The sequence below is a fragment of the Staurois parvus genome, unplaced genomic scaffold, assembly GCF_062004578.1.
Source record: "Staurois parvus isolate SC_StPar_1 unplaced genomic scaffold, SC_StPar_1.0 ptg000017l, whole genome shotgun sequence".
Taxonomy (NCBI): Eukaryota; Metazoa; Chordata; class Amphibia; order Anura; family Ranidae; genus Staurois; species Staurois parvus.
The window spans coordinates 5,327,607-5,345,051 of NW_028317813.1; the positions used below are offsets into that span (position 1 = coordinate 5,327,607).

Here is a 17,445-nt window from a genome sequence, read left to right on the forward strand (position 1 = left end):
AGTAGGAGGTCTTGTGAGGAGCGAAGAGTACGGGTTGGGTGGTATTTGGGTATCAGGTCGGTGAGGTAGTTTGGGGCAGCGTTATGAATGGCTTTCTATGTCAATGTTAGTAGTTTGAATTTCATGCGTTGGGTAATCTGAAGCCAGTGGAGGGAATGACAGAGGGGGGTGGCAGAAGCGGAGCGGTTGGTAAGGTGGATGAGTCTGGCTGCTGAGTTCAGGATAGACTGAAGCGGGGATAGCCTGTGTTGGGGTAGGCCGGTGAGAAGGGAGTTGCAGTAGTCCAGACGTGAGATAATAAGGGAGTGAACGAGTTGTTTAGTAGTGTCTGGGGGTTAGGAACGTATGTATTTTGGAGATGTTGCGGAGGTGGAGCCTGCATGAGTTTGCCAGTGATTGGACATGGGGTTGGAAGGACAGGTTTGAGTCTAGATTGACACCTAGGACTTTGGCTTGCGGGGTGGGACTGATGGTGGAGTTGTTGGTTGTGATGGAGAGGATGGGGGGGGCGCGGGATAGGGGGAAAATTAGGAGTTCGGTTTTGGAAAGGTTCAATTTGAGTAAATGGAGCAACATCCAGTTTGATATGCCGTTCAGTAGGTGAGAGATACGGGCGGAGACTGAAGGGGTGAGGTGAGGGGTGGAGAGGTAAATTTGTGTGTCATCGGCGTAGAGGTGATAGTTGAAGCTGTGGGAGTGTATCAGTTTGCCGAGGGAGGAGGTGTAGATGGAGAAGAGAAGGGGCCCGAGAACAGAGCCTTGGGGGACCCCAACAGAGGGGGAGGTGGTAGCGTTAGAGGTAACGCTGAAGGAGCATTGGGATAGATAGGAGGAGAGCCAGGAGAGAGCAGAGTTTCTGATGCCAAGGGAGTGTAGTTTATTGAGGAGGGGGTGGTCAACTGTGTCGAAGGCCGCGGAGAGGTCGAGGAGTAGGAGGACTAAGTAGTGGCCATTAGCTTTGGCGGTTAGCAGGTCATTTAGTGATTTTGAGTAGGGCGGGTTCAGTGGAGTGTAGGGGACGGAAGCCAGACTGTAGTGGATCGAGGAGGTTGTTGTCAGTGAGGTGGGAGCTTAGGCGATTGTAGACTAAGCGCTCAAGGAGCTTGGATGTAAATGACAGCAGGGAGATTGGTCTAAGGTTGTTCAGGTTGGTGGGGTCCAGGGAGGGTTTTTTGAGCATGAGGGTGATGTGCGCGTGCTTTAGGGGGGAGGGGAATGCGCCAGTAGAGAGGGAGAGATTGAAGATGTGGGTGAGGGAGCGTAGGACGGAGGAGGGTGACCAGAGGAGTTGTGTGGGGACGGGGTCAAGGGGGCAAGTGGTGAGGCAGGCTTCTGAGAAGACCTTAGTGACCTCCTCAGTGGTAGCAAGGCTGAAGGAGCGGAGTGTTGGGGAGGTTATAGTGTGTGGGATGCTAGGTGTGGTGGGGGGCAGGGCGGTTGCGAGGTCAGATGGGAGAGTTGAGGGGGTTATCGTGGGAGGGAGGCTAGGTGGGGAGGTAGATTGAGTATTGGCAATGTCTTTACGGATTGTGTCGATCTTGTTTTGGAAATGATTGGCAATCTCGTGGGCGGTGAGTGAGATACTGGGTGGAGGTGGGGGGGAGGAGAGAGTAGGGAGTTGAAAGTAGAGAAGAGCCGGCGAGGACAGGTGGAGAGGGTGTTGATGAGGGTTAAGAAGTAGGCTTGTTTGGCAGCGTGGAGGGAGGTGGTGTAGGTGAGGAAGGTGGATTTGTAGAGGGAGAACGCTCGAGGGGATTTGGGTTTGCGCCATAATCGCTCCAGCGCGTGACTGTGCTGGAGCAATTATGCAAAGTATTGCAAACTGTTTTACTTGGCAAATTATGTAATTCAGAGAATTTTGTAATTAAAACATGAAATTGCCGCACTATAGCAGGTCGTCATCTTCTTGAATCCTTGTCTCCAGTATCTGAATTGGCATAACTGTACTGGGGAGTTCTACCATACTGTCCTCGGTAAGTATCTAAAGCATCCCCTTCCACTTTTCACTGCTTGGAACATCTAAGAACATTGCAATGCAGAAGAGCATGATTATCAGCTTGGTGTTTAACCTTCCACTCTGTCTGATTTATGGTGTACAGGGTATAATGCAATTTTAATAAAGTTTTCATAAATTTATTGAAACCATATTTAAAAAATTCATTCAATTAATACATAACTGGACATACCTTACTCTTTATTCAGCAAGCAGTTGATGAGTGGTTTTTTTTTTTTTTTTCACTGCAGGACTACCGCTTTTTGTTCAGCGTACTGTAGCAAGGACAATTGTCTTACAGGAAATAATTGGAAAGGGTCGCTTTGGTGAAGTATGGCGTGGCAAGTGGAGAGGAGGCGATGTAGCTGTCAAAATATTCTCTTCAAGGGAGGAGCGGTCATGGTTCAGGGAAGCGGAGATCTACCAGACTGTGATGTTGCGGCATGAGAATATATTGGGATTTATTGCCGCAGATAACAAAGGTATGGTACTGTTACTTTATTCAGAACTATCAGCACAGTTAGGAATCTGTAACGTATGAGAGAGAAGGCACTGATATATACATCAAAACCAAAAATAGTGAAGCGCTAAAATGAATCCCTAAATACACACATAGTGCATATAATATTAAGTGAAAACCATACCTCATAAATAAATTATATCCGTGACATAAAAAAATATCAATATAAAACAAAATATATAAGGAAAAACTTTTCCTTGCCCTTAAATTAATTCTTCAAATCAAACATTAATAAAAAATAAAAAATCCATAATATTGCGAATAAACAGTGATGAAAAAAAAAATATATATAAAAAACTGTGTTAATTAACATATATATATATTTGTGATTATTTCTAATAATAAATGTGACAACCTAACAGAATAAAAAATATAAAAAAATGTGAATCTCAATCAAATGTACGTGATTATTGTGAAAAAACCATATATTAAACTATTACATAAAAAAATCACTAAAACTTGTGATATTTCAAATATGAAAAAGTGTCCATAAATGAACAAACACAGTCCATGCAGTAAGGTGAAAACGACACTCAGTGTTCTTCACTTCTAGTGCTCATAAAAAAGAAAGGGAAGAAATCCTCCAATGGCAGCAATGCCTGCTCACCTCCCCAACTCGACCCGCAAAGGGCCACAAGGCTATAACTCTCCTCCAGGAAATCGTTTGCTTCCAAGCAGCTCAGTAAGGAATCACAGGACCTCCTCTCCACCTCCTCTCAAACGTCATATAGGACACAAACAGAGGTTCCCATAGTGTAATACCATTTGTTTATTTAAGACACTCCATATAACAAACTGTTTCCACTCACATGCGTTTGGTTAATAAAATGCAGTCCTCCTCATTCCCTGGGTGCATTCACATGTAAAGAGGGAAACCAATATGGTCGCTGTGCTCGGACATCCGTCCCCACGTGACCGGAAATGATGTGTCTCTGGGCTGGGAAAAGCGTGCCGATGCGTTGCGTCACGTGCGTCGTGACTTCATCAGGCACGCTTTTCCCAGCCCAGAGACACATCATTTCCGGTCACGTGGGGACGGATGTCCGAGCACAGCGACCATATTGGTTTCCCTCTTTACATGTGAATGCACCCAGGGAATGAGGAGGACTGCATTTTATTAACCAAACGCATGTGAGTGGAAACAGTTTGTTATATGGAGTGTCTTAAATAAACAAATGGTATTACACTATGGGAAGCTCTGTTTGTGTCCTATATGACGTTTGATAGGAGGTGGAGAGGAGGTCCTGTGATTCCTTACTGAGCTGCTTGGAAGCAAACGATTTTCTGGAGGAGAGTTATAGCCTTGTGGCCCTTTGCGGGTCGAGTTGGGGAGGTGAGCAGGCATTGCTGCCATTGGAGGATTTCTTCCCTTTCTTTTTTATGAGCACTAGAAGTGAAGAACACTGAGTGTCGTTTTCACCTTACTGCATGGACTGTGTTTGTTCATTTATGGACACTTTTTCATATTTGAAATATCACAAGTTTTAGTGATTTTTTTATGTAATAGTTTAATATATGGTTTTTTCACAATAATCACGTACATTTGATTGAGATTCACATTTTTTTATATTTTTTATTCTGTTAGGTTGTCACATTTATTATTAGAAATAATCACAAATATATATATGTTAATTAACACAGTTTTTTATATATATATTTTTTTTCATCACTGTTTATTCGCAATATTATGGATTTTTTATTTTTTATTAATGTTTGATTTGAAGAATTAATTTAAGGGCAAGGAAAAGTTTTTCCTTATATATTTTGTTTTATATTGATATTTTTTTATGTCACGGATATAATTTATTTATGAGGTATGGTTTTCACTTAATATTATATGCACTATGTGTGTATTTAGGGATTCATTTTAGCGCTTCACTATTTTTGGTTTTGATACTTTAATACTTATTGGTTAAGGCAGAGTGTTAGCAGCTGTTAGGATAGGGACTTACCCATACTAAGCGCAGGAGGATATTTCCATTTACTGATATATACATATTTTAAAAATTTGCTTTATTGGAATTGTACATGGTGTACATTTAATTCAATTCTCTGCACAGCAACAGTCGTCTGCGTGGTCGCTCCTGACCTGTGTGTCTCCGGAGCCGCGCTCCATAGACACACACAGCGGGACAAGGAATGCATTAAGGTTAAGAAAAAAAAATAAAAATTTTAGGTTTAGTATCACTTTATTCTTGCTGCTGCCTGACTTCTTCTTGTTTCTTCTTCTTTTTTCTTCTTCCTTCTCCCTCCTTCCTCCTTTCTCCCTTCTCCCTTCTCCCCTCTTCTTCTTCTTCCTCCTTTTTTTTTTTTTTTTTTTCCCCCTCAAACATGCTGCACTGACAAACAGTTGCAGTATTGCATGTCCATTTGCAATTGTCCTGAGTCTCTCAATATTTGTACAGAACGTATAATATACTTTAGAGGGAGCTTAGATTTGCATACACTGTCATGACTGCCTTTTGTCTCCCAGGACTGCCATAATGCAAAAAATGCAAATGCTCCGAGGTTCCGCCAAATATTTATGGATATTCTTTTGTAAAGAGAGTATAGCAGACAGACTCATAAAATGACAGCTCCAAGATTAGGGTCATTGGCAGACTATGGGAAACTTTAGTTATGGTGGTAATTTATATTAACATGCTGTGATAAACAAATCTTGATTTTGGGAAAGCCCGCAGGCTTGATGTTTTAGTGTGTTGCATAGAGAGCTGGATCTCTCCTACTTACATAAGTATCTTTAGACAGAATTTGCTTTGTAAAGTGATAAGCAGAAAATTCTTCATCTTAAGCTACATTGTTTTCCAACCAGCATTTTAAACCCATCCCCTGTGAAATTTGAGCTGCCTTAGCACATTAATAAGCAGATTAGTTTTACAATTCCACTGGTAAAATGGTTTATTGGATTAACATTTTGCAGACAATGGAACATGGACCCAGCTGTGGCTTGTCTCAGATTACCATGAACATGGCTCACTGTTCGACTATTTGAACCGATACACAGTTACCATTGAGGGGATGATAAAGCTTGCCCTCTCAGCAGCCAGTGGCCTTGCACACCTACATATGGAAATTGTTGGAACTCAGGGTAAGAAGTTTTCTTCTTTTCTTCATGTATTGCTCCATTTTGATATTCCAGGTTTAGACTGCTTTAATTTTAGGACAGATTGAATTTACTGTTGTCTCTTTTAATAGGAAAACCTGGAATTGCTCACAGGGACCTCAAGTCTAAAAATATCCTGGTAAAGAAAAATGGAGTGTGTGCAATTGCTGATTTAGGTCTTGCTGTGCGCCATGACTCTCTGACTGATACCATAGACATTGCCCCTAATCAGAGAGTGGGGACCAAACGGTGAGTCAGATCTATAGTTCTGTCTTCTGCTTACATCACTGTTTGTACTGTACTTTTTGTATTTTACAGCTGGTGAAAGAAACAGATTACCAGTTTTTTTTCCAGTAAATGTTTTAACTTCACATGTATGTTTGGAAATCTGTGTTTTTCATGCCTGTTTTTCCAGGCTTTACTGATCCATGAGCTTAATCTGTCAGCTCCAGAGTTTATTCCTGCCATTCATTTCACATTTGAACAGTAAAATCTTTATACAATCTTTAATGTAAAATTAAAACCTAAATTATCCATTTCTATTCTATCCAGTTAGGCAGGCCTTTGTACTACATTGTTATTGTTAGATCCATAGTAGGTCGTATAGCAACGTTATAAGAGGTGTGTTGAACTTTGAGACTGTTAGTTATACCCATAATATTCTAAGAAGGTTCTGTAGCACAGCATAACCAAAATTGTCTTGTTACATGAAAAATATTGTATGTTTCATTGGTATCATTGGGATATTCTGTAGAGGTCTGTTGGTAATTTTGGAGGACTACAGATTTGATTCTGCTGTGTCCAGCCTCCCCTTCAAATAGGTTACTCTAATAATGTGTTGAATTCCATGTAGCCTAGAGAAGCCTCCTATTCGGCAGGCATACCTTCTCTGCTACTGTTAAAACAGAACCTGCAAGCTCCTGCTACCTCTAGCTATTTCAGAGTAGATTACTACAGTAGTAGCTGGTGGCCTGTGTTGTGTGAATGACAGCGGCTGAGGAGCAGTGCTAATAATTTACAAAAACACAAGAATACAACAGCACACTCTGGCAGGTAATACAATAGCTTATGTAGCTGTCGGCATGTGCTGTTATTGGCTAGTGTTTTTGTAACTGCTCCCCAGAAATTCTCATTCACACATACAAGAAGTCACCAGCTATTACTGTAGTAATCTTTATACTGACGACTGCAAGAGATTGCGAGATCTGTAGTGTATGAAAACTACAGCTCCCAAAATTGTAATGTGTTTTAAAAGCTTTTACAGTTCATAAATGTAACCATGAACGATGGTCCTGAAATAATTTCTTCCATTCCGACGGATGCAGCGATAATGAATGTGTGCTTTGATAGTTTTCGTATTTATATGCAGCCAACGTGTATTCTGTTTTTGTATGAGTGGATAGGGGGCTTTAGAAATTGAGTTGTGGGTTTTTTTTTTCCTGCATTTCAGACAACTTTTTTTAATGCGCTGTTTTTCCTTAATTATTTTAAACTTCCGAAGAGTGAACCTTTTAATCACAATCAGATGGCTGCAGTAGCTTGTGCGGGAGTTCGCTGAGGCTGAGGCAAATCATGCCTTGATCTCATGTGCAACAGTGATACCGAAAGTGATTTCATTTCTGGTTGTTTTAGATGCACCATTTCCTGGCCATTACAGCCAGGGGACACCTCTAACCAAGCCAATCTGTACTTGGTTAGATGGTGTGAAGGGCAGGGGACACATTGGGGTCTATTAGACCCCTAGGGGTTTATTTACTAAAGCTGGAGAGTCCAAAATCAGACTCCCTTCTGCATAGAAACCAATCAGCTTCTAACCTCAGCTTGTTCAATGAAGCTTTGGCAATGAAACCTGGAAGCTGATTGGTTTCTATGCAGAAGTGAGTCTGATATTGCACTCTCCAACTTTAGTAAATAAACCCCTTAATGTCTCCAAAAAGAGTACCTGTCAGCACCCTAATGCTATCTCACCTGCGCAAGCCCAGAGTGTGCATGCGTATATAAACCGCGGTCGCACCATACATGTGACATATCGCCGCGAACGTCTGAGTGAGAACAATAATTCTGGCATAAGAGCTCTTAATTAACTCTAAACTGTTGAGCTGTAAAGGCTATGGTGATTTTTGAGCACCATAGTTCTGTGGCAATATTATGGGAGCACGCAATTATAAGACATGGAATGTTTGGTATCTATTTACTCAATGCAACCTCATCTATTATTATTTCACCAAAAATGGATATTGTATGTTTTTGTATTTTATTAAACACACAATTTTAGAAAAAAAAAAATAAACATTTTGAGCAAATATCTGATATAAAAATGTGCAACTATTGCCTTTTTATTCTCCATGGCCTCTGCTTTCAGAAAATATATAATGTTCTAGTGGTTTAAGTAACTTTTTTGCAAAAAATAAACATTTTTATATGTATGCTACAAATAAGAAAAAATTGCTCTGGAGCCAAACTGGTCAAAGGCTAAGTTAACCTTTTGGTAACTAATACAATACATGCACATCTTTTTTTGCAGGTAAACAAATGTGCATTTATTATTATGATAATAATAATTGAATTTATTTTGTTTCAGCCTGTAAATCATTGCACCTGCGATCAGCAGATTACAGGTGCAATGCCAGGATCCTGCAGAATCTTAGCCAGCTGTCTGCCCCTACCTCCCGTACAGGCAGACAGTTGCTGAAGTCTAGCAAGAATCCATGACCTACAAGAGAACTCACCAGCACAATGGTAGTTGTAGTTCATTCACAGGTGGAGCCCAGCATGGCCACACTATTTTTGAATTGTGACAGAGAATGTGGGGAGAAGTTCCCCTGCCTGCTGTTAAAATAAGGGATCATGGAGTGTGGACAGGTGTGCTTTCCTAACATGTTACATTTTACACCCTAAATATGGGTGTAACATGTTACCAAAGGTAAACGTATCCTTTTTAAGGGGGGGGGGGTATCCTTTTTAAGGGGGGGGGGGGCATCAGGGGTCAATTAAACAGGCACATACTACGTAGTGGAGATCCGTGAAAGGATGACGCAGCACCTACATTTACAGGTAGAAGTGATCGGGCTGCTTTAGAAGCCTCCCAAATCATTTCTACGATATAGCTGGAAACCAGAAAAAAATGTAAAGATTCCCAGCTGTTATAGCGGCCATTTATATTAGCAGCAATGAAAGGTAAAGGAAAATGAACCTCAAGTAAACTTATACGTTTTAAGGTCAAGTTCCCTTTTCTAGTACTCTTGTCAAGTTTGGTACTTACCTGTCTCCAATTAAGCTAGATCTTCACTGGTCATTCCTGTTACACATCCTATTCCTCAAAATTCATCAAGGCGGGCGCTACGTTTTTGCACGTGAATGCTGCAGTCTGCATTCATTTCTGAGGAAAGGCCTGCACCTCACACTGTGGCTTAGAATAGGCATTGAAGGCCTTTCCATAGAATTGAAATATTACATGCTTAGTGAAGATCTTGCTAGAGTGGGAAACCGGTAAAGTATAGGGCAGGTATGGGAGAACGCCAAGCTTCCTCTTGTGATGGTTGGAGAGTAATACGAAACTCAGTTACTGCAAAAACTCAACCAACTTCTTGGAGCAGTCTGCAGGGTTGAGTAAGAATAACGTATAAGTGCTGAAGTACTCTTAAACTTATACAAAAGGACAATCTAGGGACAGAGTCTAGAATGATTTAGATCAGAATTGAGGAAAATGAAGACCTTCCTTATTGAAAGATGGGTACATTCATCTTCACGGCACAAGACTGACTAGAATTACATGTTTTCTATTTCTCTTTACTTATTCACACGCTAAACACAATAATACGCTTGTGCATCTCCCTAACGGTCAAGAAAACATGCACTTTAGTGGTACTTGAAGACCAGTGTGAAGAAAAATTGCTGAAGATGTTTGTTTTTCGTTTTGCAGATATATGGCTCCTGAGGTGCTGGATGAAACTATAAATATGAAACATTTTGACTCATTCAAATGTGCTGACATTTATGCTCTGGGTTTAGTTTACTGGGAAATCGCCCGTAGGTGCAGTGCCGGAGGTAAGTTTGTTTTTTTTGTCTTGCATCTATAGATTTGTGGTTAAAATGTTTTCTGACATAAAAGAAGCTAGTAAATTGTAATTATAGATGTTTTATAAACATTTTTATTTTACATTTAGAATGGTACTTTTATATTGAAAAGAAAAAAAAAAAAGAGTAGCTGACAGTATTTTGTAATGCCTAAGTGCGGTCGAAAACATAGGAAGCTTTCAAGGCATTACGGCCCTTCCTCTGGGTATTTTACTGTAGGTTAAAATCGGTAAACAGCCAGTAGGTTGCTGTATGTCTTGAAGCTTGCTAGGATTTCCACTACAGTTAACCATTTTTATTAAAGGATCTAAACCCAAGTACATTTTCTGTACTTAAAATTACCTGTTAATTCTGTCAGAATTCTTGTGCTTTTGTAACTTCCTGTGCACAAATCTGAAACCCCTAACAACATTGTAAGTTTCCCAATTCTGTTTTGTGAATTACAAAGCAATACCCCTCTATGTAAGGTAGAAATGAAAGTATTTGAACATATTTTCTCATTATATATGCAGACTGTCTGCTTAAAGCTGGACTCCAGGCATATATAAAGGCACAAATGCAGCTCTTTACAGTATTTATAAATACATAATTCAGTCTATTTTCAAGTTCAATTCGGTTCCAGTCTTTAGCATATCCTGTACATCAGAGATCAGACTGGGAGAAGGAGCGAAAGGATGAATATAGAGAGAGTATAGCATAAAGTCAATTAAACGCAATACGTGCCATTGCCAGAAGGTTTGCTGTGTCTCCCTGCACAGTCTGAAGAGAAGAGATTCCAGAAGACAGGCAGTTACTCTGAGAGCTGGACAGGGCCGTAGAAGGTCCTTTTAACCCATCAGCAGGACCAGTATCTGCTCCTTTTTTGCAAGGAGGAACAGGATTAGCACTGCCAGAGACCTACAAAATGACCTCAAGCAGGCCACTGGTGTGAATGTCTGTGATCAACAATCAAACAAACTTCATGAGGGTGGTTTGAGGCCCGACGTCCTCTAGTGAGCTCTGTGCTCACTGCCCAGCACCATAGAGCTAGATTGGCATTTGCCATTAAATACCAGAATTGGCAGGTCCGCCACTGGCACCCTGTGCTTTTCACAGATGAGAGCAGGTTCACCCTGAGCACATGTGACACATATGAAAGGGTCTGGAGAAGCTATGGAGAACGTTATGCTGTTTGTAACATCGTTCAGCATGACCGTTTTGGTGGTGGGTCAGTGATGGTCTGGGGATGCATATCCATGGAGGGACACACAGACCTTTACAAGCTAGACAATGGCACTCTGACTGCCATTCGGTATCTGGATGACATCCTTGGACCCATTGTCAGACCCTACGCTGGTGCAGGACAATGCCCGGCCTCATGTGGCGAGAGTATGTAGGCACTTCCTGGAGGATGAAGGAATTGATATTATTGAATGTCCTCCACGCTCGCCTGACCTAAATCCAATCAAACACCTCTTGGATATCATGTTTCGGCCCATCCAACGCTGCCAGGTTGCACCTCAGACTGTACAGGAGCGCAGTGATGCCCTGGTCCAGATCTGGGAGGAAATACCCCAGGGTACCAACCGTTGCCTCATTAGGAATATGCCCTGACGTTGTCAGGCATGCATACAAACACATGGGCGCCGTACAAACTACTGAGTACCATTGTGAGTTGCTGCAATGAATTTTCGGCAAAAAGGACTAGCCTGCTGCATCATTTTTTTTTCACTTTGATTTTCGAGGTGTCTTTGAATTTAGTCGTCTGTAGATAATTTTCATCAAACAATGTTCCTTACGTTCCTAACACATTACCCAGTCCATATCAGTATAGCTATCCAGCATGATATTTTTCCCCATTGAGATCTGATGTGTTTTCAAAAGTGTTCCTTTTAATTTTTTGAGCAGTGTCATGAATGAGTACGCCCCTATTGCAAAATAAATATTTTAATCAATATCTCGAACACCAGAACAATTTCCAAAATGTTGACAACACTGAATTTTTTAGAACAGTGGCTCATTACATGAAAGTAAGATTAATAATATAACTTGCAAAATCTTCAGCTTTACTCAAATTAATTGATGCAAAAATAAATACACCCCATAACAAAAACTACTACACCTAGTATTTTGTATGACCTCCGTGATTTGTAAGGACAGCACCAAGTCTTCTAGGCACGGAATGAATGAGTTGGCAACATGTTGCAAGATATATATATATATATATATATATATATATATATATATATAATTATTTTTTTTTTTTTTTCTATTCTTCAAGAACGACCTCTTTTAGAGCCTGGATGCTGGATGGAGAGTGATGCTCAACTTGTCTCTTCAGAATTCCCCATAATGTTTGATTGGGTTCAGATCAGGAGACATATGTGACCACTGAATCACTTTCTCCCTGTTCTTCAGAAATACAAATGTGGCCTTAGATGTGTGTGTTTTTTAGATCACTGTCATGTTGAAAGTCCATGATGATCAAGGGCATGGAGTGATGTAGCATCATCTCTTTCAATATAGAGTAGTACATCTGTGAAATCATGATCTTGTCAATGAAATGCAGCTCCCTGTCACTAGCCGCATTCATGCAGCCCCACAGAAGGACACTGCCACCACCATGTTTCACTGTGGGCACCATGCATTTACTTTGTATGACGTCGCAAAGGTGTGGAGTACAGTTTTGAAGCCATCAGTTCCTTTATCTTAGTCTCATTACTCCAGTGTACAGAGTCCCAGTAGTCTTCTTCTTTTTTAGCATGGATTTTGGCAAATTCTAGGTGGGCTTTTTAGTGCATGGGCTTTAGGAGAGGCTTCCTTCGTGGCTGACACCCATGAAATGCCATTCCTCTGCAGTGTACGCCATATTGTGTCGCGGGAAATAATCACCCCAGTTTGGCTTTCTACTTCTTTAGCTAACTGCAGTGACCTTGCATGGCTTTTTTTTTTTTCCTTCAACCCTTCTCAGAAGACGCTCTTGTCGAGGTGTTGGCTTCCGTGGTTGGCCTGGATGTCTCTGTGAGATGGTTGCAGTTCCAACTTTGTTAAATTTTTGTATGACTTTATATACAGTATTCTGACTGATAAGTAAAGCTTTGCTGTTCTTGTGTAAAGAAATTTATTTTCTTTCGCAGGCATTGTAATATTTCTCTTCCATGTGGTGTCATTGCTGACAGCATGAAATGGGAGGGGTTCTTTAAGTAACGCCATTTTATAATCAACTGCCTGCTGGACACCTGTTTAATAAAACATTTGACTTATAAATAAAGCTTTACTGATCTTCTGGTAGCCTTCACCTTTCTTGTGTAAAGAAAATTTCTTTCTTAGGCCTTGTGATATTTCTCTTCCATGTGGTACCATTGCTGGCCAGCATTAAATGGGAAGGGGTTTTCTTTAACAAAAAAAAAAAAAAAAAGCGAGGTCCCGATCATGTGATCACTGATTGGCCAATCAGTGATCACATGCAAAGTAGTAAGCAAGATGTCACTTCTTACATCATTGCTTACTACATGTGAAATCTGTGAATGATCAGAGGTCACATGGTACAAGGCTATTCACAACAGCCTTGTATCATGTGACAAACTGTGACCAATCACAGCTCACACAGTAGTTCTCAATGGCTGCAAGCCAGAGAGGAGGAGAAATTATTGCTTTTACAGCCTTTATGGGTGTAAAAGCAATCGGTGTAAAAAAAAAAAAAAAAAAAAATCTTCATCACCCCCCATAAGTAGTAGTGTCACCACTAGTGCAAATTAACAAATCTTGTTTGCGCTCAATGACCAGCATTTGTGGGAGTATTTTGTAGTTTAGAGTCCCATAGAAAATGTTGATTCTAAAAGGAAAGCAAAGGTTTTCTGGCAGATCGATCTATCTCATACACAACTCACTCAGCGTAAAGATTTTCTCGTTCCCCCCCCCAACTGATTGGCCATCAATTACATGATACAGGCCTTTGACCTGCTGTGAGGTAAATTTTTACACAGGGTTAATGACTTTCTCTCCCTACATGATAGTGTTTGGGCCTGTGGCTTGGCCAGTAAGACCCCAGTGCTGCATCCTGGAAGGCAGTGAAGTAGGCAATATGCTCCTCTTTTGAATTTGTCAGTGGGTACCAGCTGATGGCATTGAGAATTGAAGCGCAAGACCTCCTACTCCTGTTTAGATAGAACACTTCATTATCACTGCATAATTATGCACAATAAAGTATATATCTACACAATGGCATTTTTTTTGGATCTTTCTTTTCAGTGAAAAATATTTGATCTGACCACATAAAGATTGTTATAAAACTTTGGACGAAGGTTACACAGATTTGTGCAGTCTGGATTAATTTTCCTCACATTTTCTATAATTCCTAGGATCAGCAGTTCTATCTAGTGGCCAAAGTGCTGTAGATTTTCTCATTTAGGTCTTTAAGAAAACTGCCGCTTTTTGGCCCAGAGTTGAGTCACATGTGTTCTATTTCAGAAAATACAGGGAAAATCATCCATCCTGCATAAATGTGTGTGACAATAGTCCAACAAATGTTTTATAGCTAAACCCCAAGTGTTATCTTGCTTAGTTTCATTTCACAAGTTCTGTATTGAGGTTTATTTGTTTGCAACAATACTTTTTTGGAGCAGCAGTATGTGTCATATTTTTTATTTTTTTTTTTCCACTTACATATTTGTATTTACAGGTTTCCATGAAGAATATCAGCTTCCATACTATGATTTGGTACCGTCGGATCCTTCTATTGAAGAAATGCGTAAAGTAGTATGTGACCAGAAATTACGGCCTAATATACCAAATTGGTGGCAAAGTTATGAGGTAGGTGTTTGCTGTTACTGACCACACAAAAAAGACTGGTCAGTTTACTTACTGTAACATTTTGTACTATAAATGTAAATATATTTTTTTAGAGCTCAAATGTCTGTATTCTAAATAATATACCCCATGCCTGTGTTTTCCGTACTATAACTAAAAGGTTTCTGACTATTTGTAGTGACCAGAGCTGTCAGCAGAAACTGTGTTAGACATCTAGCAGCCATACACAGTGTTTGCAGCTAGTTGTCAAGATGTGAACATAAATTAACGTTTTCTTAGCACAGGCCGCCATGCAGGGGCTTGCTTATACTGAAAATTAGCATTACTTTTAGTATTATAGCAACTTTTTCAATAATTAGCTTGTATTCTTAATGTATATGTTAGGGGTGTTACCCTAATTTACCCCCAAACCCACCCCTTCAGCATTATTTTTTTTTATACTTTACATTTGTTCTAAAGTGTAAAACCGCTTTTCTTACACCGTTGTCACCAGACTTGTTACATTCTTGCAGGAGTAACTTCTAGGGGGTCAGTTTCTATTGACATAGGCACATTCCAGAATTCTCTCAACAGCTCTTTACCTACAGTGTGTGGGCAGTAACCAGTAGCAAACAATCAGAATTTACTCTGATAGCCAGATCAGCACAGATAAATTGCTACAAGTTACTACACTTACAAATGAGAATTCTATTTGAAATAAGACCCTAGATGTGTCCATTCTCCCATCTATTGTTGACTGACGTTTTGGCTTTGTAATTTCATTTACTAAACAGGCTCTTCGGGTGATGGGGAAAATGATGAGAGAGTGTTGGTACGCCAATGGAGCAGCTCGCTTGACAGCTCTGCGCATTAAGAAAACACTGTCACAACTCAGTATACAAGAAGATGTGAAGATCTGAAGCCTCTCACAAAGCCCCTAAAAAAAAATGTGGAAAAATTCATACAAGCTGCCATGATGTAGTACATAAGTATGAGGCCTACCTCAACGTTTCTTCCCAGACAACTGCCAGTTGAACAATGGGGCCTTTTGGCCAAAATGGAAGAGAACAGCACACTTATATTAATTCTAGGTTTGGGTCTGAAACAGAAACTTTTTTTTTTTTTTTTTTTCTATTTTTTCCTTCTTTTTCTGAACAGCATGAAGATAAGGAATCCAATTCAGGTGACTGCCGCATTGCCTGATTTTTATTTTCCTCCAAATGAAATAATCATGGTGGCACCCCCGTTTCCATCTGTGAAGGGTAAAATCCACTTCATCTAACTTGGTCCACATGGTTCAGAGTATTGCATAGCATACTAGACCCTACTCTTCTTACTGGTTCAGGTCCCAGTAAGCTAGCTGAGGTTTCTCTTGGATTTACCCCATTCACAAACAAGGATACTCCCCTTGCAATGGACTGTGTTCTTACAATTCAGGCTTTGTACAGAATGACATTGGAGCTTGGAAGCAAACACTACACTATCCACGTAGACCCGTGTCTGTGCATGTGCAAGGGTGTGTGTAGCTATTTTTTGACCTGTGTTTTTGTTGGTGTACATGTGAGCTTGTCTGCATGCGCAAGTATAAGAAAAAAACAAAAAAAACTCGACTTTTTTGAGGTGTCTGTACGTAGATCACCAGACACTTCATGTAAAGGTTGCATACAGGGCCACTTGTCACATTATTTTTCTATTTTTTTTTTCTCTCTTTTGCAAAGCAACAAAATCCAAACTCTGAGCTTGTTTGAACATAACACTAACCATCCACTTACCAGAGGAGAGGAAAACGATGGTGAAAACCTATTGGCAATAGAAATCTTTCAATAAAAGACCCTCAGCTTGTGCTGTCCCAGCGGATGTGAGCGAGGAGGACAACCTGCAAAAATCCATCATCATTTGTAAATTAATCTCAGGTGTCAAACATTTGCCAACAGCAGGGATTTTAAATGTTTGTGCTCATCAAATAGACCGGCATGGAGCGAGGTGTAGATCCTTTTCTTGGAAGGAACTGAAAAGAAGCAGAGCTTTTGTCTTTTGGTCTTTTTGATCAGCGAAAAAAATAAAAATAAAATAAGAGCCTGTTCCCGGTCACCCAAGCCAGGCTCCAGCTGCGGCAGGTTGGAAGCAGGGTTGCTGTGAGCGACACATCACATTTTAAAACAGGATCTTAGTTGAATGGGAGGATTTTTTTTAGTTTAGCATCTACAGTACAATAACTCTAAAGCCATAACTTTTAACTGGAGTGTCTTTTTTGTTTTTTCTGTTTTTTGGGGGTTTTTTTCTCTTTAATTATTTTAAGATGTTTGGGGGAGGGTTGATGGGCAGAGGAGGGATTTTAACATTTTTTATTAAGTATTTTAATTCTTTGTAAAAAAGAGAAACAACAAAAAAAAATCAGAATCTCTCTATATATAAATATAAATATATACACACATGCATATGTCTAAATATTACCTCTCAGTCTATTGTTTGTATAGAGATCACAAAAAAACCAAATGCGCCAAGCTATATTTACACTGGAACTATTTGTACTTGTACATGGAATTTTCTTCTAGACGCTGGATTGGTCCTCACAGTTACATGTCACGTTTTTTATAATGCCATGTTGTCATTGTCTGTTTCTTCAGGTGTACACCATTTCTCTGTGTGTATCCTTCAGGGGTTTTAGTGATGTGTCCAAAGTTCTATAAATATATATATATTTTTTATTACTTTTTTTTTTTTTTTTCTTTCTTTTGGCTTTCTGTGCAGCACTGTTAATAAACTCCCAGTTATCTTGTCCGAGGTGCTTCTAAGCCTCACAGCTCACTGACATACTAATGTGAAGCTGGCTTGTGCATTAATGAGGCATGCGTTTACCTTTTAGTGTTTTGGAGGTGCAGTGTGTGGTCTGTGTCGGTCGGGCTGTTGTATTTATCTTAAGCATTTTGTCATTATTCTTTGTCTGTTGTGCAATTTCTAGAGAATGCATTTACACATATATGC

The 17,445-nt window shown here is 40.1% G+C and overlaps 1 protein-coding gene across 1 annotated transcript in view; it reads left to right on the plus strand.

Annotated features, from left to right (window-relative positions):
* The window catches only part of ACVR1B (activin A receptor type 1B), a 70,069-nt gene extending 53,285 nt beyond the window's left edge, over positions 1–16,784 (plus strand). The window contains exons 4-9 of the mRNA XM_089679170.1: positions 2,245–2,475; positions 5,434–5,601; positions 5,709–5,865; positions 9,539–9,663; positions 14,354–14,484; positions 15,255–16,784. Coding sequence (XP_089535296.1) covers positions 2,245–2,475; positions 5,434–5,601; positions 5,709–5,865; positions 9,539–9,663; positions 14,354–14,484; positions 15,255–15,380 — 938 coding nt within the window. The 3' untranslated portion in view covers positions 15,381–16,784. The remainder of the gene's footprint in view (positions 1–2,244; positions 2,476–5,433; positions 5,602–5,708; positions 5,866–9,538; positions 9,664–14,353; positions 14,485–15,254) is intronic.
* The last annotated feature ends 661 nt before the right edge of the window (positions 16,785–17,445 follow it).